Source organism: Rhamphochromis longiceps, linkage group LG17, assembly GCF_057381845.1.
Source record: "Rhamphochromis longiceps isolate RC_006_pf linkage group LG17, R_longiceps_female_GT1.1, whole genome shotgun sequence".
NCBI classification, from domain to species: domain Eukaryota; kingdom Metazoa; phylum Chordata; class Actinopteri; order Cichliformes; family Cichlidae; genus Rhamphochromis; species Rhamphochromis longiceps.
In genome coordinates, this window is record NC_140573.1 from 38,128,653 (window position 1) to 38,152,317 (window position 23,665).

At 39.4% G+C, this 23,665-nt stretch overlaps 1 protein-coding gene across 3 annotated transcripts in view; it reads right to left on the bottom strand.

Moving 5' to 3' along the window:
* Nucleotides 1–23,665, bottom strand: part of tbc1d22a (TBC1 domain family, member 22a) — a 168,997-nt gene that overhangs the window by 36,301 nt on the left and 109,031 nt on the right. For all 3 annotated transcript variants that reach the window (XM_085387797.1, XM_085387796.1, XM_085387795.1), the window contains 2 exons: nucleotides 15,468–15,543; nucleotides 5,515–5,642 (listed from right to left, as the gene is read on the bottom strand). In XM_085387797.1, the coding sequence (XP_085243923.1) occupies nucleotides 5,515–5,642; nucleotides 15,468–15,543 (204 nt within the window). The remainder of the gene's footprint in view (nucleotides 1–5,514; nucleotides 5,643–15,467; nucleotides 15,544–23,665) is intronic.

The window sequence follows — 23,665 nt, forward strand, 5'->3', positions numbered from 1 at the left end:
CAATCAGACAATCAGACTTGTGGAATGATGTCCTTTGGGCAGTCAAAACCAAAGTGCAGATGACCATAATGCACAGTTCCATGATTGGCAAAAACCAAACACAGAATATCATCACAAACATTTTTGTGCTGCCACAGGACCTGGGCACCTTCCCCTCAGGGAGTTAACCATGTACACCAAAATATTCAAGAAGTCAAATGTGAGGCCAACTGCCGACAGCTTGGCTGAAATGGGGTCATGCAACAGGACAATGATCCCAAGCACAGCAGCAAATCTACAACAGAATGACTGAAAAAGCAAAGAATCAAAGTGTTGCAATGGTTGAGTCGAAGTCCAGACCACAACCTGAGTGAAATGCTGTGGCAGGACTTTAAGAGAGTTGTGTACAGACAAATGCCGGGAAAAACAACAACGAACTAAAGCAATGTTGTAAAGAGGGAGTCAAAATCCCTCCACAAGAAAACAATTCAAGTCATTTCTGTTAAAGGTGGTTCTACAAGCTATTGACTCAATGGGGAGGGATTCTTATTCTTTTACAGGGCTCTTTGTAGTCCTCTTTTGTTTCAAGGTCAGAGGGTCACTTCAGAGTTTCTATATTTCAATCTTCTATTTCGCAAAAATTATGTATTTTTCTATGCTGCATGTGGGTTTTGCCTTTATTTTAACACCGTTGTATAGTCTGCCACAGGTGTTGGTAGACTGCTATACAGCTGATATTTAATTCCGATGTGTATGCCAGACCTCGATGAAGATTTCAGGTTGAACTATTATAGTGTGTTTTTGCTAACTGTCTGAGGTATAAACTAAAAATATAATTTTTGTTTTGTTTTTAGGGGTTCTAGTTGCACTACATAATGTCTCACTAAACTTCCTGGTTTTGTGCTGTTTTTGTTTTGTTTTTTAAACTCAAGCTATAATGAATCCTGCCTGTTCTCTATGGTTCAGTGCTGCAACAGCAGTCTAAGCAAAGTGGCCTGCACACCCTTCTCCTCAGCTGCAAGTACATCCTCCAGCTTCTTTCAGGGAAAAACAAGGGTCTCCCACCTCTACAGTGAAGTGACCAAGAGCCAGCCGTGTCAGACGCTCACACCATCTGAACTGACTCTGGGTTTTGGTGAAGACTACAACACTTCCCAAACTGTCAAGTTTGAAACAAGTGACATTACCAGACCTCTGGAGCCCAGTCCTAGCCCCAGCTTTAGGCTCGATGCTCAGGTCCACAATAGCTGCCACCAACACTCTTGAATATCAGATCAAACTTGTAGTGGTACACTATGACTGTATGTAGTGTAGGAAAAGTAATTATATGAAATACAGTTATACATCTACTTCATTGATATTTGATTAAAGGTTAAAGGGACTGCTAAAGCAACTGAGTGCTTTCATTTGGCTAAACTTCTGCATAGTACTGTATGGCTACTAAACAAACACTGCAGAGGCAACTTAACTCATAGATTTTTGTTTTCATAGAGTTTTAAATGTTATGTAAGGCTTGTGGAAGCATCGTCTTCCATTTGGTATGTGCGACAGATAATTTGTAACAAAGAATATCAAAACCTAAACTGAGGCTGCCCTGCGGTGCTAACTATCAGCGTAGTCACTATTGTGACATCACTGTGTAAACAGCATTCAGGACATGAGACATGAGTTATGACTAAATGCCAGGGCAATGTTTCTGTGGGACACACGTAGTTTATGATTCTCTGAGTGGATTATAGAGAGAAGACAACAGTATTTTCTGTTCTCCAAAACAGTCAGCTCTTAACTAGAGATACATGATAAAAAGATAAAAAGGAACAGCTTGTTACTATGGACACCATGCAGACATTATATAATACAGACCTTAATATAGTAGAGCTGGGTCTGCTCCTATATCTCGAAAAAGATGGTCTTTAGTTTGTTATTTTTCAAATAGTTAATTAGAATAGCCCAGAGCATAGCACAGACAGCATTTCCTACACACAGATTCCACCAAGATTTTATGTTCAAGTATATTCTGTGGCTCATTTCAGCATGTTGTATTTTTATTTATTTAGCTTCATGAGAAGACACTACCATCCGCAATCGATTTAATGATGAGCAACCTTATTTTGAAATTTGATTGCTGCTAACCTCCCGGCCCCCACCTTTCCTACCTCTTGCTTCCCTATTGACAGGCTGAGACTGGAGTCTTTGATATCGTTCGGCTGCACTGGGCAGTTCCATTGTTCCCTGTAGGTTCCATTTCCCCGCAAGCATAATGTTGCCTTCCACTTCTATGTGGACAACACACAAACATACCTCTCTATGAAGATAATTTTCAGGTCCCTCAAGTAATCTGAAATACTGAATTTCCAAAAACATTCTTCAGTTAAATACAAATAGTGATTGGTTTGGGTTCCCGACCAGACCAGTGAGTATAGTGAGATGTTTAAGCCCAATGACATTAACCCTTCATGACAGTGCTAAGAATCAGGGATTTATTTTGGATTCAGTGCTAAAATGCAACATGTCAGCGTTGTATTGAAATGCTGCTTTTTTCCATATGAGGAATACTGCCAAATTGCAGTTATTCTTTTCACCTAATGACATGACAAATGTTTCAAGAACACCTGTTACTGGATTTGGATTTGGGAGTTGTCCATTTAATAATTTCCCATCTATATTTATTTATATATTGAACTTCTACACTTCACAATCTCTTTTCTGACTTCACATGTTTTGTTGATGTTACCATTTCTATAACGGTACAACACTTTGGCTTTTGCAGCGTTCTGGGTTCTTATTTATTGTTATGAAATTTGTTTGGTTTGATTTTGTTCTGATTCTACACACATAATGTTTGATTATTGTTAGGTCGAGGTTGTATTTTCTTTAGATTCTAGTAACTTGAATCTTTCGTTCTTGTTATATTTAGGTTCCAGTTACTGTTTATGGAGGGGTGGGCTATTTGCTGTTTTACTTTGGTAGTTGTGACTTGCTTTACTTTACTGTTTAGACTTTGTCACATTCCCACATGTATCCACTAATCCTTATCCTTATAATGTGCATGTATAGAAATATCGCTCCCTTTCCTTTGTTAATCTGTAGCTCCCCCGGTTTGCCCCTTCCTTGGATTACTTGTAGCTTATTGTGTTTCTCTACTACGTTACAATTTGGACTCATTAGCTATTACTTCTATCACAATTCCTCTTTCACACAGTAAACTGTGAGTGATTAATTAAAATATATAACTCGACATTCATGGGAGAAGATTGGATAAACAACAACACAGACTTTTTTTATGGAAAGGACAAATCTGATTCACTGTGGACCTCAAATACCCTGAAGGTGTTTTAATTCAAGCACAGCACAAACATGCTTCTGCCATGTCCCTTTTGTGTGCCAGCTGCGATCTATGTTATACTCCCCAAAGCCAGAGCTCATACAGATTTTGACCATATTTGTTTACTACTAGCTATGGCTTGTTGGCAGTGAACTATGTACTTCAGCTGCAACATGCCCATGTTTAACTTTTCTGTTTTAGTTCCCTAATAATTCTGTTCTTGTACGCGTCTATTTTTACTGCAGTCAATCTGAATCTTTCTGCAGACTTTACTCCTTCACATTCCCTTCATTCACTTTACTACATTCTACATTTCACACAGCAAAATACTTCAGATTTATGAAAAATGTCTGATTTAGACTCGCAAGACTTGCAGTCTCTTTTTCAGTGACGCAAACACAAATGACACGAGCTAAAGGTTATGTGACGAGAAACATCAGCATTTTCAGCTGTAACAGAAGATAAGAACAATACGTAAGGAAAAGAAGAGGACAGAAACTCTGAGTCACGGTGAAGACGCTGAGAACAGGCAGCAGGAATAACAACTGTGACTGCAAGACGACAGCAACAAAGATGCTTATACGTGTTTTTGCAAAGGCCTGGCACAGAGCCATCACTGGGAGAAGTTTATTTCAAACTTGGTTTTCATTCCTTTTCCTTCGACACTTCTCATGTAACCTAACAAGTATTACACTCTCTCAGGGAGTCTACGGGTATGAAGACGTTCAATTTAATTTTAAGACTTAAAAATTATATTTTAAATTAAATTCAGTATCTAAATGGCAATGGTAAAAAAAAAATGTGTTATGCCCATGCAAGTAAACTGGTACCAGTTATAATAATAGTAAAGGTCAAATGTACATATTTATTTGGGTTTAAGAACATTTTCTACATGTATTTATATAATGTAGAAAGATTATTAGACTTAAAGTGCAGTTTGCTTTTTAAACATTTCATAATCGTTTTTCTCGAGGTTGATCTTGCATCTTTCCGTTTTCACAGACTAACGACTGAAGGCCGACTAGTAAAGCCTTTCTCTTCTTTAAGATCTTTGGAGTTTCCATCCGTGCACTGCAAGCCTCTTAATTTGATCCCATGCTAGGTATAAATGTTGGGAAGTCCCCCCAACCCAAATACATACCCACACCTACCAATAAATTAGCTAATGTAGGTTTAATATTTTTTTCACATATAAAAACCTAAAAACAGTAGTGCAATCTATAAAGAAGCAAATGTTACAACTTAAAAACCAAACAAACAAACATTGTTTTTTCCCTTCTTTTATATCAAATATCTGAACAGTTATATTCAATATGCTGAATCCTTAATCGCTGTATGTGGGGTCGAGGTTAACTGTTACTGGCTGCTCTCCTTCTACAGCCTTCTAAATTATACTGTGGATGCAAAAACATTATGGCTATAATATTGAGATCACACATAACTCCTGCAATATAATATATAGTAACAATAGTCTGGTGATTGTGAAAATTTTACAAATCTTATGTAAATTTAAGCCAATTTTAGATTTTTTAAGGCCTTTGTTTAATAAATGTGCATTGTGCTATTTTACATCTGTGGATTAGAAATACATATAGATGTACATACACATATAAGCAAGCATTATGGGGGTTTTCAACCATTCCGATCAAGGTTAAAAATCTGTCTCTGGCTCTACAAGCTGGCTTATAAGCTCAGTGTAAATGTCACAAAAAAAAAGTCAAGATTTGTTTGAAGGAGATTAAGATTGTCTCTCACAGTCTGACGTCAAGCTTTAACTGTGGCACTCATGCATAAATAAAAATTGAGCCATAAGTTAACTCAGGTAAAACTTTTGTCTCACACATGGAGATTTCTTTGCCAGATGCTTCAGGAATGTTTATTATTCCCACTTTTAAACATTTCTATGTCATGAACAAATAACACCCCTCTGTCAAACTGAAGTGTAAACTTTTACTAGCAAGACTGTGCGGTGGGCCCAAGCAGCAAAGTAAAGCTGTACAACCAGCCCTGTATAATCAAGAACACCATGGAGAAAATCTGTAATGTTAACAGAAGAACGTCGATATAATGGTGCATCATAGTGCTCTGGCTGAGATGTAATTGATATCAAAACAGTAAGAGATTATCAAGTTTTTGAAAACTTGCAAACCAAACACATACAAATAAAGTGAAAACAAAAAGAAAGCAGAATAACAATAACTTTGTTGTACCTGGTAGGTGTCCCACAGTCTGATTGTGCATCGTAATGGCAACTCTCTCATCAGGAGGTTGTTCATCCAGCGAAAGGCAAACTGCAGGTACTCCACCTCATACTGCTGCATGTGGCGGTGCACAGATTCTGACAAAATAATAATAATAAAAAAATATATATTTAAACTTTTTCCATCAGTTTTCTGTGTAAAGACAAAAGCAAAACAGCAGAGATCCTGCATGGAGCGGCAAAGAAAAAAAATACTCTATCTATGGTAAAGGTGACAGTAACAAGTATGTAGCTAGACAGATTCCTTCAGAACTCCCTTCTCTGTTAATTACTGCTGCAGTCACTATCACACGCACAGCCTTTCCCTCATAACAGAGATGTAATTACAGAGCTATCAAAACTGTCTCAGAAAAGCTAAACCAGGATGAAAAATGGAAGTATAATTGTATTGTTAAACAACCCTCTAAAGCAATTGCAGGCCGCTGCGCCGAGGAATGAAATGCATATAAAGTAGGTCAATGGCATCCAGAGGTGAGGAGCCAAGGCATGGATGTATGTAACGTATAGGGCGTGTAGTAATTATTTCTTTGACACGACTGCTTTGAGCAGGAACTGATTAAAAATGTATTATGCTGACTTCTAACCCAAGTCAATCTGAATAACGCAAATGTCAAATGTGACCTTAACCTTGTCGAAAGACACTTTGTCCTCAAAAATGTTTCATTTCAGTGGATTTCTAAAGATGGGGTTCAACTTCCTGGGACTCTAAGTGTTAAGCTTTATACCATCAGATTGACCTCTCTGCATCAGTGATGTTTATTTTACTGCAGAGATAGAAAATTACAGAAATGGTCAAAGCTTTTGAATCAGTGTTTGTGTTTTGTTTTCCTTTGGAATTATGGGGGTGACTGCAGTGATATCTAGCACAATTAGAGTGCATGTGGAGTTAACTCAGTATATTTCTATGTGCATATAGATGTGCAGATACAGTATCTGTAGGCAACTCTTGGCTCAGGTTTTCCATCTGTAATTTCTCTAAGTTCCACCGACCAATCGTGTTTGAGCAGAGTTTGGCTGCATGCAGGTAAATACAGTGAAAGAAGCACCGAGTTAGCAATGACGCAAAATCATGAAAACATAGGTACCGTCTGACAAAACCTTAGCTTTTTATTCCCTTTTTGGTTGCTGCCCTGAGGCCAAGGCTTTAAAAGATTTTTACTCCTGCATTAAATCCCCACAGAGCGCACGCCGTAGTGGGCAAAGTTGTGTTTTTGTGGGGTTTTTGCATTTAAACTTGTGTGCCAGTGCGTCTGAATTGCATCATCCTTGCCCCAATCAATAAACTGTGCTTACACGGTACATTGCTACCAAACGGACCTATCATAGAAACTGCTGTTTACGCCGTATTTCTGTGAAGGAGCACAGCAGGCTACGTACTATAAAGCAATCTCAAAGCAGCAGAAACTTCCAAGTCTGCTGTAATGAAGAAACAGACCTGTATTTTAGGTAAGCTGGATTCTAATTTCCTCCATTATTTTAACTCTTGTGGCATCACTGCTGCTCAGTTCCCATTGACAAACAGCTGAACAACAGGCGCCAACTCGGAGACTCCTCGTACCCTTAAAACAGTGTTTTGTTTCTTCCTTCCTACAATTGGTTCAGCTCATGTCTCCAACCACCAAACAAAAAAACAGACCATATGTTGCATATGGCATCTCAACACGTTCTCAATATGCGGTTGCGGTGTCAGTGTCATGGCGCGGCACGCTGGCACCGACGCTCACAGGGAAAAATGGATAAGACACGGAAACGTCTGTTTAAAAAAAAAAAAAAAAGAAGAAGAAGAAGCTCGCCGTGTGTGAGGGAGTGACTGTGAGAATGGCTGCCTTTGTTCCTTCCCCTGCTCTTGATAAATGTTTGTTTAATGCGCCTTTACATAACAAAAGATTAAAAATACCACTCAATATTCAGCGACTCCCTGTTCCACAGTCATCAAACCCATGACACTCATTCTCCTAGACACACACACTTCATAATAGAGCTGTAATTACAGAGCTGTCAGGGAATCTATGAAGGAAAAAAAACAGTTAGCAAGGAACTATCCCATCCTTTTCCCTGACACTCTGGGCTCTTAATCAGGGCTGACTGGCATGCACAAGGACACAAACAAACAAACACACAAATTCAGCTTTTAACCTTTAATTGGCAAAACCTTATAGACAAGATACCACATACGTTGTTGATTTCCAGCACTTGATTGGCACATGTCTTCCTCAGCTTACGTACATGTCTAACAGAAATGCACACACTCCACCACATGAGCAAAGGCGCAAAGTAAACACAAAGCTATTATTTCACACTCCTCTGTGCAGTTTAATTATCACATGCTGCTGTAAAAGCATAAACAAGGCTAGCTCATTAACGGCAAATGCATCATGGTGGCAGATCTGAGCTAGCTGCCAAACAGAAAGGGAGAGAGTGGAACAACTTTAGACAATGTTAAATTACACTAATGAACTTGCTCTGCCTAATATTAGCGGCTTCACCAAACACAAAGGGGAAGAGGTGCGCGGTGGGGGTGGGGGAGTGGTGGAAAGGAGGAGTCGTTTTTCATGAGATGATATCGTGGTGGGGTGGGACAGTGAAAATGATAGAGGGGAAAAAAAGTGAGGCGCTTAAACTCGTGACTTTTTAGCCGTCTGGCTGGCACACAGCGCTCAGCATACTGGGCAGGGTTGTTAGAAGGGCTCGGGGAGGTTGAGCATGACATGTCTCATAGACACTGATTGACTGATGAGTCTTGTCTTCCCTCCAACTGCTGGTTAAAGTTGAGGACGGAGGCCACAGAGCAGGCTAGTCTGCTCTCCACGGCAGACCGTAGCCTCTGGCTGTCGGGCAGTAGAAGGTCAGTAGAAGGTCAGAGGTCGTACAGTAACTAGTGAGAAGCTCCTCGGATTCTGCCTTGCTTGGTATAAAAAGTAATTACACTCGCACGTTCTCTTTATCCTCTCCTCCTCCCCCTTTCATTTCTTTCTTTTAGCTTCTTGAGGTCTTCATTTTTTTCTAAAACACCGGTTTTATTTTGAATTTGCTCGCCTTTTGTTTGATGCGTACCTAGCGTATTTACAGTGTAGCTTTTCATTTTTCATAACCGCGATCCTGCCGACTAGTCAGCATTTGTCACTGTCTGTACCTGCCAAGCAGCAGGGATGGATGTATGAATTTTTTATGGTTATAAGCATTTATAAGGCTGCCAAGCACTTTGTGACAAATAAATAACTTAGCAATCTAATTAGCTGCCTCTCCAGTGAGTCTCTCATCCTGTGGATTAACTCCAACTCCACCATCTTGGACTGCAGCTGCCAAAAGTAGTCCCTGCTCCACTCTGTAGCCTCAGTGGGCTTGGCATAGCTGTACATGACCCACTCTTTACCTGCTGCAGGTTCTGGTTAGAGTATCCCTGAGCTACTGTTACTAACTGCGAACCCAGGAAAGAGAGAATAGAAAGAGAGAGAGATAACTGAATCATATGAGGAACTGCTAGAATAGCAACCTGCCCAGGTTGTGAGGAAAACACAAAGAGGACTGAAAGGCATCAACTGAACTTTCAAATTAAGAGTGACGGGCTTCTCACTAGTAAACTCTGCTCGGGTGGCATAATTCGCTCAAACAGATGCAAACAACAAAGCTGAAAAAAAAAAAACAACAGTTAGGCAAATGCCGCGGACTGGGTCTGCTGTGGGGAGCAGCATTGGAGCAGGTGACACTGGCAGACTGATAAAATGATTAGGAAGGCTGCTCTGCGATTGGCTGCCAACTGTGCACTTTTAAAGCTGTGGTGGAGAGGAGGTCACTGAAATGACTGTTATCCATCACGGATAATCCTGACCACCCTCTGGCCCACTTCTCTAGCAGACTGATTCAGCTCTGCTGCCAGAAGGACAGATGAATATTTTTTTTAAATATTACTTCAACTGCTGTAACAGAATTAAAAAATGTAAAATAGTTGCCCAAATATGGTTTGAAGTATCTCATATCTTATCTCATCTTAAAATGGCATGCAGTGAAGTTGTATCTAAGTATAAAGGAGTTAAGATTTATTTACTTCAGACACAGGCTTGGTTCCTTCTGCAGGGAGTAAACTAATTAGACGGACATGCTGTGTGTACACATCTTGACTGTTGTGTGTGTCTCGAGCTTCCCCAAATCCCACTTTATTTGTTTAACTGTTACACAGACACTCTGACGCTCTCCTGCACGACGCAGCTCTATAAAATGAAAAAGTTTAATCAGCACAAAGCACAGCGAGAGCAGACTTTTATTTTCCCTTTTACTTCACATAAAAGAAAGGCCACGTAATATGCAAAAATTCCACCTTGTGCCCTCAAAAGTTGAAAACACAAGTGACCAATGTGATAGCAGATTTGCACCGTGGCGGTAAGGCTTTGGATAAGAAGGGTCTGAAACGACCGTGGTGAAGAAATCTGTGAATCGCTTGAAAAAGAAAATGTTAGAAAACTTGCAAATGATAGTATCTGGGGGTTGTGGAGGACTGTGTGGGAAGATATGAAACAAACAAGCAAACAAAAAGAAAAAAATCAGGTTAAATGGCATCACAGTTGGCCTGAACATAAGGCGTAAAAAAAATAAACGGGAGGTGGGGGCCTTTGGTTGACGAGGGAAAACAAAAGGAAGCCAAACATATACTGCTGCAGTTTAAAAAAAAAAAAACACTTAAATCTTGGGAACATAAAATACTAAAACAAAACTACCGCACAAGAAAGCCAAATTAGCTAAAGATTTTTTTCCCCCAAACATATGAGAACAGCTTTCCTCGCTTCTCATTATGCAATACAGTCTCACAGTGCAGCTACCAGCCTTTCTACTAAAGTCAGGCACGCATGCTGCAAGTACATCCCCTCATTTGCATAAATAAATTCACCTTTTAGCAATTTGCATGTTGATGAACTCGCGCTAATGCACTTGCATGTAACAAATACACAGACAGAGATAAGGGAGCGATAAAGAGATCAGAAAAACATTACATGCTGACAGACTGGCTGTTCTTTTGAGGAGGAACATGTGCTAGCGTTAAGCAAGGCTAATGGGAGTTAGCGTCACTTATTAAAAGTAGGATAATTACAGAGGAGGAGCGACCGAGGGACGGGCAGGCAGAGGCAGAAATGAAGGCGTCTCGAAGTAAAAGATTAGAAACGATGTCAACAGCTCTTTCAACTCCACGAATCAAAGTAAAGAAGCAAAGTAATAAACATCTTTCATTTTTAACAAGTGCTTGCAGTTTTTTTTTGGTCTCCCTACTTCAAGTTCAATATGAGCTTATACTGTACTGAGAAATAAAGTGCATGGAGAACAAAAAAGATTATTTGGGTGGTTTTAATATCCATGTCTGTCCAGGTCTGTAATATACTGAATGCAGTCACGATGTTGAAATAGCATTTTTGGGGATTTCTTTGGGTGAACACCAAAGATTAGCGTCGCTAAATCGACCAAATGTTGAGGACAGGCCGGGGCTTCCTGGCACAAATCCAGAACCATTTGTTCCTCTCTGGGATTAAATTTGTGTCACTGTAATTAAACACAAACCTCACAGGAATAGAGTATCCACACGCAAACGCACACACACACGTCGTTTGATCACAGTATTCTTGCCTCTCCTTTAGCGACTGCCATTTCACTTTTTTTGGTCACTTCACCTCCTTCTTCTGCTTAGAAGAGAAGGTAATTTTATTACGACTTACCGTTTACTCAGTTTGTCTTATGAAAGTCATGAAACACTGCACTCTCTGTAACTCTGTAACTAATTATTCTTGCCCTCACTGGTTAACGGTTTGATCTCAGATGTTTCTGAAGCCAAAGCAATTAGTTTTAAAATTAGCAAGAAACACAATAAGAAAGAATGGCAGACAGTTATGTGAGAGCAAACTGGCATAACCCCACGCAAAGGGAGCAGTGCAGCTGCATTTAGCATAGGCTCCTGGTGAGGAACTAGCTAATGGTAGCAGCTACTAGAGTTAGCCACATAGAGCAAATTCCTCTAAATGTCAGTACATGGTTTTTCAAATACTTTGAGTGGTAAAAATGTGAATTATTAACTGAAATTGTTCTTCAAATATGTCTGAAATATAGTTATGAACAATATCTAACCTCCATTAGACCAGGCTTAATTTCGACCCCTTTATAAGTGTTTTTCTCCATTGGACCCACTAAGATATTAGTTCACAGTAGCATTAATAGTGAATATTATAGTTGCAAGATCAATATCCGCTAAAACTTTCAATCATCTCCATCACTAAAATGAATCTTTTTCTTAGAGGTGTTGCTTTAAAGTTATTCTTACCTGACATTAATACAAATATTTCATTTTAATTAACATAAGAATAAGTGAGAGAAAAAGGATGGATGGATAGCTGTGCTCCTCTTTGTGCAAAAGATTAAAAAAGGAAGTCTGGCTGATTAAGTCGATACAGTGCTGCATACAAATGTAGGCTTGTCTTCTTCTAATGAACTATGAAGGTTTGTTTCTTTTGTTTTAGAGAACTCTGCTTTGTGTTTCTAACTTTTTTCTAATTGCAGAATGTGGAGATTAATTTGTTATCATATGTTACCTTATATATGAGATCAAAGTAGTTGCATTATAATATGGTATGTAGTTTTAGTTTGCATTAGACCTCTGACTTAGAAGAGTGTGAAAATCATTAGATCTGTTGGATTGACCTGTATTATGTTGAATGTCTTACATTGTTTCAAAGGAGTTGTTAGGATAATGGATGTTATTTTAATCTCACTGATATCATTTACATGCACTGTTGTAAGTTCATTATTACTACATTAGTCTGCATCAGTTTATCAGCAATATATCATTGTATCATTCATCATATCATTCTTAGTAAATCGGCTACAAGGTAATTCTCTACCAGCAATAGCTGTAGCTCCAGGCGGACCCAGTAAGTCAGATAAGGACACTCAAACTTTCTTTGGCCTAAACCCACAATTACACAGAGTACACACATTTAAGTCCACACTACACGCACTTACATAGTCATGTAGGACACGTACACACTTATGGAGAACTGTGGGGTCGGCTCAGGACATGCTCTCTGTTTGACATACACACTCACAATAGACACGAATAGATATACACACCACACACACTGGTTTTCTCTGACTGCTGGGCTGAGTGGAAACATCTGGAGGCCTTATAAGGAGAACTTGTGGAGTGAGGGGAACTTCCTGAGTTCTGAGAACTGACTGATACTTATCATGTGACTTGACGTCATCATTGTAATAAAAGCCTTGTGAGATGCTTGTTCGGGGGAGATCGGCTCTAAAAGGCTTGTGATGCTCATCTTCCCCATATGTACATATGTATAATAAAAATCACTATTCTGACATCTACTGAGACCATGCAGTCGTTTGTCTTCTCCTCAAAACTCGAATCATGACAAGAAATATTCTAAAATATTTATATTAATATTTATTCATGAATTACTTCACCATATTTGTGTAAGATGTTCTTCAGTTGCGTATTAACTAAGTTCCTTTTCCCTCTTCTGGAGGACAGCAAACAAACTATGTAGCAATCTGAGGCTTTTATTCTGAAAGGCAGGGACAGAAAAAGCCCTTTTTGCACATGGGAACATTTTTCTTGTAAAACAAAGGGGGGCCTAGCAAAAAAAGTTTGGGAACCACTGGACTAGGATAAGACAAGACCCCACCCCACTATCAAAATACACACCACTCTGGATAAACCTGCATCTGATAAGCGCTGATAGGTCATTTTGGAAACGATGAGAGGCTATTGTTCTCAAAACAGATGGTATGTCAACAGCAGGGCGAAAAACAATCCCGTAACACAAGATAAAAGCTATCTGTGATCTCATTAGAGCTGGTAATGTCAACCTAGCGAGGTATAAAATTTCTCTGCCCCCACTATGATGACAGGGCACTTATGGAAAAAGATACAGTAAAGATGTCGAGTCATTTTTTTATGTCGTTGCTGTTGTGGGGTGGGGGTGGGGTGAAGTGGACTGCGGATGAGGTGGAGGACTTTTCTTCTTCTTTTTTCCCTTCCCGTGTGTGTGTCTGTGTATTTCACTCAAACACAAACACAAGTGTACGCACAATTTTTTTTTTTTAAACACACACCAACCGTCGTACGTGCATGCTCTTCAACGGACCTCTTCTGTCACAATCACACATGCAAACAGACAGGCCTGCATTTGCTCGCTAACTTTTTCTGACATTCAGATTCCTGCGCACACACAAACACGCGCGCACAAACACACACCCTCCATCCATTTGGATGCAGAGGATGAGTCCTCCCCTCCCTGTGGCTGACAGAGCGGGTGACAGGGTGGTGGGACGGCACCAAGGTTAGCCGGGAACATGACCATTGTACAAAAGCCTGCTTTGATAAGCCCTTGTTTTGCACAATGCATCGTGGGGCTGCTGCAAACCTCGCACGAGTTTTAAGTGACAAAGTTTGGATGGAAAACTATTTCAAACCAGGTGACATGTGTACTGTTTGGACAAAATGGAAAAGACAACGGGACCAGAGAGGGAAAAGTAGCTTTGCTAATTAACACCGAGTTGAGAGCATGTGTGAAATGTCACTGAGCTGCGTATGAGTACACTCGGTGTGCATACATTAACTTCCAGGCCTCAGCAGGCCTCTGGTTTGTGCTATTAGTCACTAGCACGTACGCGTTTCCAGACAGCCGAGTGGAATGAAAATTAGCGAGAGACAATTCTCATGTCATGTCATTAGAAAGTGACGATAAGCCTGGAAGAATTAAGGTGTGAAAGCAAATGTAACTGGCTGGTGTGTAATATATACAGTTCTAACACATACATTTTTTTTAAAAAACAAAGAGTTTAAGTGTTAACTCAAAGTTGGGGGGTGGGCTCATTAAGGGCATGCTGAGTTATTTTTGCTTTCTCTCTTTATTCATTTTACATTTGCGGTGCCTTGCAGAGTGTCAAATCAGTCCAATTACTCCCACTTCCACCTCCTCTCTGCAACAAGCAGATATTTATATGCATACAGTAAAGTCCTACTAGGGTACTTGAAGTTAATGACTTGGTTAATGTTATTAGAGGGGGAATGCAGAAGCCAATATACTCAATAGTCTTAATATATAAAATGTACATAAATATACAAAGTTAAGATTTCCCTGGCTGGACTAGAAACGGCTTCTAGATAAGAACAATACATTTCCAAAAGCAAACAAACAAGAAAAACAGATGAAAACACAAAATAAACAACATTTCCTTCATATTCTCCCTCCATTTTCCCCAAGCAGAAACTTCTGGAGCTGAACAATGAAACCAACACTTGAATGCAAGAAACTGCAGTTCCTCCAATGGCCCCTCGAGGCTGGTTCCTAACGTTAAAAGACTGGTCTCGAGCTTGAAAACAGGATGTTTACAGCTTGGTACCAGGATAAAGATGGCTTACTGTGAGGTCCAGATGGTCCCACAAGTTTGTGCTTTGGTGTTGGTGAATTAAATTATCATAATGTATGTTTTGTTTTTTTTAATTAGCAGGTGTTTGTGTCCAGTCTGTGGCTGTAACTTGCTAACTGAGATAACATCTTACCCTCACTCTGAAAAATGATCAGGTCCAGGCTATAATGCTAATGATAAGGCTTCAAAAATGTCATTGTGGCTCGGTCGATCAGTCCTTTATATGCTGACTATTACAAAGAAAAATAGAATGATTGTGGAACACACTATGTATTTTTCATGTTTTACATGAAAATGTTAAATGTAAAAAAAAGTGGGTAATATAGGAAGCAATGGAAAGGAAAAGAACTTAAACAATCAGAAAAGCAAGAACAGGTAAGTAGAAATTAAATCGGAACAGAAGAGCAGTGAACAGAAAGTACTTTATGGATGGGTGAATGAATGAATGGACGGATGGAAGCCAGGCAGATGACTCACCATCAATCCTGCTGACCAGCTCCTCTAGGGCCTTGACTTTTTTCTGGATGCCTGGCTGAGCAAATGTATAGTTGTCCTGAGGAATAGAAGAAAAAGCACACAGTCAAAATGGCCTAAGGCTCATAAAGCAACAGTAAAAGTACCTTTAAATAGTTGGTCTTTAATACGTTTGTTGGTACTTATGCATTTCGCTTACTCCCCAAGAAAAATGAATGCAAGAACAAAACAGCCTTCAAACACTATGTATAAATCATCACAAGCAACCGGGAAAAGCAGTGCGAAGGTCAGACTGGCAAGTGGATAAAAGTCCTGTGAACCTGAAGTGACTAGATAACAACAAAGTACAGGGAAAAGGGAATAAAAGCACAAGCTAAGGAGATCAAGCAGATATTTTATTACAGGAATATTTGTCATATTTCTCTGTAATTTGCTCGACAAGCCGTGAAATTGATCCCTCATTGAGAAAACTAATGCAGTTTGATTCACATTGATGTTTCGCAGCTATTTGGCCCGAGCGTCTGTGTATCACAGCGCACAGTGAAAGGGTCTGAAATTTTCTGTTTAGTCTTTCAGAATATTTTTTTATAAAGTGCTGCAGCTATTAGAAATTTTGAGTGTTTGCCAGAGCCTATTTCACACCTCACACAAAGCCTAAGTCATTTTTAAACTGTAAATAAAGAAATGGGCAACCTAACTAATATTGCCATAACAAAACATTTGCAGCTCCAACCTTGCAGGCAAAGTAAAAGGCTGATTACGAATGAGGTTCTTAGAAAGGGAGATCAGGCTTGAATGGGTCAAATTTGTTGTGCAGGTACTTATCACCAAGGTCTTCATGTCATGTATTATATCCTTTAAAGATTTCCTGTGCCACATCTCGGCTAAATAAATCCAGTTTTAAAATTCGATGATAGAAGAGGTGGTTTTATAAAGCTGCAAGTAAAACCAAAACTCAAGAGATCCATAAGCCTGCAAAGCTCTAAATGGACTTTCAAGTATTGTCATGTGCTCAAAAAAAGGCTACATAATAAGAAGTGATTATTTTACTGTTTCCATTGACATTCTGACTCATAACATTGATCTTATTTTATTAATTTTGGCTAATGGTCAAAAGCTATGGTGTCATAAGGAAATGAAGATAATTTGGAAATGCTTCTTTAAGTAGCTAGCTCTTAATGTGACAAAAATAACAGAGTTATTGTATAAAATTTTATTCATTATATGTTCCTTTGTAGTCAATCAGCTCTAGGAAAGAACAGGCACTGAGGAGAGTTCAAGTTCATATTACATATAGTTGTAGCATAACCGTGGTAGCTAGTAAAAGGTAGCTGCGCTATATAGTTTCAAAGGTGTAGCCTAACCATGCTAGCTAGCAAAAAGTAGCCTCAGTATGCAGTTGGAGGTGTAACACAACCATGCTCGATACAGTGATAAAAAGTAGTTGCATATATAGTTTTGGAAATGCAGCATAACCACGCAGGTTAATAAAAGTAGCATTGCTATATAGTTTTAAAAATGTAACATAATCATGCTAGCTAGGAAAGGTAGCCTCACTGTGTAATGTTGCAGAGAGGCCAACTTAGGCGGAAAAAATAAATAAATAAAACTTTTTGGGTTGTTAAATAAAGTAGGCAAGTGTTTAAAAAATACACGCTGCCTTTAAACATAAGCCATATTTGCCCGTCAAACATTCTCTTTACAAGGTGCAGCAAGTCACTAGTTGGTTGCTGATAGATTAAATGAGTGTGTGTGTGTGTGTGTGTGTATATTATGGCTTTTATAATAAAGATGAATAAAATGACAACAGAGGGCAGTGTAAGTTGAACTTGCAGAATACAATCCACGTGTGAAACAGCACATAAGCATTTTGCGTGTGTGCGTGTACGTCCAAACACACACAAAACGAGGATTACATTTCCTTGAGGGGTCATTTCAGTGTGGTCTGAGAACAGCTGATGTGGCAAACCATCCCAGAAAAAGAGAGAGGGAGAGAGAAAATGAGACGGAGAAAGGGGGATAAAGGTGGGCAAGAGAAGTCATTTAGCAATAAACAGCTTCAGTTGTCCTTCAGGCACAGCAGAACTGAGGCACTCGTGTCCTCCTGAGTCCATCAGTGGCTGGCAGAGTAAAAACTGCATTCCTTCCTCCTACAGTTTTTTTTTTCTTTATCCCTTAGTCGCCACCCTTTCACCACTTTATAGTCCCCGAATGCAACTTTTACTATTCTTAGCATACCTCTACACAAATGTTTTTGGTCTAGTGCTTTATTCCTTAGCTGTAAAAAACATTAAATATATGCTCCCATATTTCTCGAAACCCAAGCTCCCAGTTCACCAGAGCCCAACTGATATTGACACCAATATTTAGTGATTTAAAAAAATAAATAAAAAAAAATCCTATTTTTCCTTTCAGATGCATAAAGAATAAACAGATTCACCTAACATTTGCTATGCATAGGGATTTATGAACCTTATGGAGTTCAAATGCAACAATGTGACATTTCATTTTTAAAAAATAATCACGTTTTATTGTCACAACAAATTGCAGATTACTTGTTTACTGTCAGTTGCGTCTGCAGCATTTCAAATGTGTTTTCAACAGTGAAACTGCAGAGTGACCTCTGTAGGACAAAATGTGTAACATCATCACCTATCTCCTAACTTTCTTAATACGCCCTTATGAATGGTGATAGAATATACTGACAAATATCTAATATTGGCCGACTTATCAGCCCCACCGACAAACCAGTCGAGCTCTATAGTTCAGTGTTTTATTTCCTATGAACATGGGTATAGTAATGCATTTTTGTTCATTTGTACTCAACTATGAAACATAGTGGTGTATGCACTTTTGGTCAGAAAATCCAGTTTGCATGTTCTCTTGGCGTCTGCGTGGGTTCTCTACGGGTACTCCAGCTTCCTCCTCCCACAGTCCAAAAACATGGGGTTAGGTTAATTGGCAATTCTAAATTGCACGCAGGTGTGAAAGTGAGCGTGAATGGTTGTCTGTCTGTACGTGTTAGCCCTGTGACAGACTGGTGACCTGTCCAGGCTGACTCTCACCTTCAGGGATCCACCCCCACAACTCTGAATTGGATAAGCGGAAGAAAATGGGTGGATGGATGGAAAGTAAATTCATTTAGTAGTTTTGGAAACAGCTACATTAAAGCACAGCTGCCAGCAGTGTCCCTGATTATCCCTGAGAATTAACTGTATTTCTCACAGCTACGATATCCCAACACTTGGTATCATCTCACCTTCCTGCTCTTCCTTCTACACTCTCTCTCTAAAATGTTGTCCATTGTCCTCTATTCTACTTTTCTATTCACTATCTAAACCACCTTTCAACTTTGCTTTATTTTTTCCTCATTTACATTTGTTCATTGCCTCCATTTTCTGTCCTCAGTCTCTCCGGCTCTCTTTTTCTACCACCCCAGTGTTAATGCGGTTACGTGCTAAGCAAGTGTGAGGGCCAGTACAAGTAATTACATTTGCATTATTGAAGCTGCTGGCTTTAATCAACTCCCTGTGCCTTGTCCCCTTCTCTTGCTCTCCATTTCTCCCTCTTCTTCTTTGTTTTAAAGTCCTATTGTCACACCACCAGTTTTTTTTTCCCAGTGTTGTTTCAACCTCATCAGACTTCTATGTTTGCTTCACATTTTTCTTGTTTCATGTGTCTGACTGCTTTCACTTTTTTGCTCATCCACACCGTCTTCACCATGTTTGTCGGTCCCAATCTTCGAATGGCAACTTTGAAAATGATTGCTTGTGCTGAACACTACATCTGCTTGTGTTAAAGGTATGACTCATTTAAGTGCATCGGGCGCACTCAGGTATTTCTGATTGTTTTCCTTTACATTTTCATGCCCGTCTCCTTTCTTTCATTCTTTTTTTTAAACAATCTTTCCAGAGGTAAATTATTTGTCATACATAAGGCACTTTTCTCTCCGGCTGAACAGACAAACCTGGGGCAACAGGCAATTTTAACTCAATTACATTTCTTCTATTTTTCTTGTGCAAATGACTTGAATATATTTCCTTTCTCATAAAACATCGAGCGAACTACATTTTTCATCCCTCCACTTTCTATCACATACTCTATGTTTGCTAGCTTGCAGTTTTCTTGTAGCTTACTCTTGGTGTTGGAGCACTGCTGCAGTTCTGCCTGACTGCACAGAATAGCATAAAAAAGGCAGCAGAAAGGATATGTGTTTTTCTTATTCTCATTCTTTTAATCTTTCATAGTTTTATCAAAATTGACCTTTGAATGAGTTTTTTTTTTTTAATAATGTCAGTTTATCAGTGACCTAAGACCCTTTCCTTAATGTATCCCTCCCTCTACTTTGTTTCCTTTGTTCTCATTTGTTAGTCTGTGTTTTTTCTTTTTACCTCCAAATCTTTTTGTTTTGTTTTGGCTACTCGAATATGGCAAAAATAATAATTGTAATTACAATTACTTTAAATTACATTATAGTATTACATTTAACTGTGGATTAATTGGAGCTTCAAACAGAAATCTGCTAACCAGAACATCAGTTAAGTTCATCTGGCTCGCAATCCATCACAATTCATAGTTTTGCAAAAAACAACCAAAAAAAAACAAACACAAACACACACACGACCTTGACCTGAGCACAGTTTGTATGAGGACCCATTAGGTGATCATTTTATGAGGACTAGCGACGTGAACTGTGAACAGATGGAAAGACGACAGATGCCTCTGCATGGCATGAGATCGTCGGACCTTCAGCCAAATGAGCTGAAAAACAAATAAATAAGTGGGGAAAAAATGCAGTGGGTTCTTTTTATTGGTTTGTTTGTTGGGTTTTTTGAGGGGGTTGTTTGGGTAAGGTCTTGCCTTACACAAACAACGCTCACTTACAAAACCTTCACTTTCAGTTTTTACTTCCTCTCGTCCAGGATTCTCATAGTGCGGCCTGGGGGAAAGTAACACTTACTAAAAAGTAAATCATAAACTGGCTTCTTAATGTGACACTTGACCTTTAAACTTGGCTGTAGATACACAAAAAAGACTTTTTTTACATCTTAGTTCGATCTACGCTAAATGGGTGACTGTGGCTCAGGGGGTTGGGATGCACATCTGTAACCGGAAGGTCGCTGGTTCAATCCCCGGGCTTTCTGTCCTGGTCGTTGTGTCCTTGGGCAAGACACTTTACCCTACCGCCTACTGGTGTTGGCCAGAGGGGCCGATGGCGCGTTATGGCAGCCTCGCTTCTGTCAGTCTGCCCCAGGGCAGCTGTGGCTACAACTGTAGCTGCCTCCACCAGTGTGTGAATGTGAGAGTATATGGATAGTGGCATTGTAAAGCGCTTTGGGTGCCTTGAAAAGCGCTATATAAATCCAATCCATTATTATTATTATTATAAACAATGAATGAATATGAGCTGTACGGGAGGAAAAAAAGCGCACCAGTTTAAAGAACCGGGATGCACTAGATTGATAGCACAATGCAAAAAGTTGAATGTCATTTTGAAAACAAACGCAGCGCAATAATGGTTTTATCTTGATTGTCCCGTTTTCATAAGCGATTGAGGCTGAAATCATAATTGAAAATACAATTTGATTAATCGCCCACCACTACTAGAAGTCATTTCCTCTCCCGCCTTATGTTCTCCATTTCGCCGTCTATTTTCATCACTTTGGTGGTGTTAATGAGGCTAGACTTGACTAAGTGTTCTGAATAACCTATTATGTCTCCTCTGCTTTGCTTGTTCCCTGGTGTTTCATTTTGTTCCATGCTGTTCTGCATTTTACTTTGTGACTAATTGTACTGGAGTCAGATCTATCTTTTTCTTCCCTCAAACATATCTGTGATGAGAATAAGATACTTTTTTTACAATATGCTCGCATTTTCTTCTCTTTTTAGCATTTTGGCCTCTTTCACTTCTTCTCCTCTTTTCCTATAGCTTGTTGCCTCACCTCCTCCCAGTTTCAATCCCTCTCCAATTCTCGTCTTCACTTAAATCTTTTTTTTATATTTTTGTCCCCTTTGCTACTTTCTTTCTTTTTATTCCCATCCTTCTTCCACTCACTTCCTGTCTTTGTCAAATCCAATATGTCAGATGTTTGATCAGCTGAGGCAACACGAGGAAATCAACTCTCACCCTTTTATTATTCATGCATTCTCTTCCTCCCTCTCCATCTGTCCATTCACCACATCTGACCCAGCAACTTAGCGGAACTGCTCCGGTCTGCCCCTCATAAACGGACGGAGGCGCGTCACACAAACATAAACTGTCTTGTTTTTCCTCTTTCTCGGGTGTCAACAGCCTTCCGTTCTCTCTTCCTTTGTTCACTGTGTTGCTCGCTCTCAGTCAGCCGAATCAATAGCTCCCCTTCACCTCACAGTCCATTCTATTAGACTCAACAATGGCTCCATGCTGGACTAAGACTGCCTCCTTTTGTGGCACCGGATGTCTATCAGCAAGTTGGACAGAACCAACGTTGCAAGGGTGAGGAGGAGGAGGAAGAGAGAGAGATGACAGGTCAAGATAAAGGGTAGAAAATAATGGACACAATGTCGCAGAGAAGACTGAAGGACAAGCCAATGATCCATCATTCTGGTACAAGAACGAGAAAGGAGAGAGAAATGATGATTGTAGTAAGGTGGAGACCGCAGCTGTTCAAAGTTACAGGAGGACTGCGCTGATTTTATTCTGCTGATTTTTTACGGTGCTTTCAGCATCTTGGCCTTGATTGTGAGAGCAGTAAGCTCAGACGTGTACTGGCAGTGCAACAAGGAAGGTCATCTAAAAATCTGAGGTGCAGCAGTGCAGTTCAATAAAGACAATGTTATTTTTTTATTTTGAGAATTTCCTGCGATGCTCATTAACCATATTACTGTGCTAGTCACAGAGCCATTGTGCAGCACCTCCACATCACTAAAAAAAACACCCAAAAGACATGCCACGCTAAAAGAGCAGTGACTACTTTGATGGCTCAGAGTGTGAGTGAGATTGTCCTCAAACTAAGAGACTACGTGTTTTGAGTAACTTTTTAATGCAGGATATGAGATGGGACCTCGTTCCTAAGGAGGGCTATGATTGCATCCACTTCAAGGTTTTTGGATTAGAGCAGTGGCCCACTTATATTAACGTTTGTCACCTTAAGGTATATACATAAACATTGGCGATCAGAATTAATGACACACCCTTTCACACACTACAATAGGATACAGTCATTTGTAATGAGCCTCTCTATAAAAGTAGATGCAGAAATACTAAGCCTAAAAAAGCCTAAGTGTGACTATTAGTAAAGAGTATCAACAAGGTTAAGGAGCTATGGCTGAGGCAGAGGTTTGGTGAGACTATCTGCGGCAGCGTGTTTTAAATTAAACCTTAAAATGCAAACGTTCACTGTTTCTGGCTTCTTAGATTTGCTAGCTTCTAGCAAATCTTGCTAGCATTTGCTCATTAACACTAAAGGAGCTGTGATTAATAGCGGCAGTGTTATGTTAATGGATAACTTGTCATATATGACCAATTTTTACACAAATGAGATGGTTATGAATCCCTATAGAGAAGGATTTATTATCTGGGAAGCACAGATTTTCATTCCAAGCTTTGCTGTGCCAATCCATTCAGGACTTGTTTTAGACCTGCTGGCGTTGCTGCAAGAAAAGTCATGAAAATTTCAGTAAAAACCAAATGTGAACCCAGGCTCACAGTAAAGAGGAAGTCTGGGATTCCTCCTCCCAGCATCATGGATATTTATACTAAAATGAATGGCAGTCCACCAAACAGTTTAAGATGTTTTAGACTGGACTGAGATCCATCTTTAATGTCATACTTTATGCTGGCTCTGAACTTTTTCTCTGATTTTTTTATTCGTCTGAATTTAGTCTTTGATCAAAAGGTTTTGGATAATTGCCAGCTGCCAATTTTAAACTTCTTGTAGAAGTTCCTTCTTTTTAGTCAATACTTAGAGTTTGAGAAGTCTGGATGTCTAATGACTAAAGGAAAATATCAATTTATACAGTTCTGAAATTAAAGTATAAAGAGATATATGGACAGAACCCCCCACCCACCCCACCCAACAAGACAGGTTATATAAAAAAAACATTTAATCTTCTTTTATATTGTGTTAGTCTGAAGTAGAAATCTGCTTTTTCTACATCTTATAAACTGTATCTGGTAACAGACAAAGAAATGAGAGAGACAAACCTCTCTCAAACCTTGT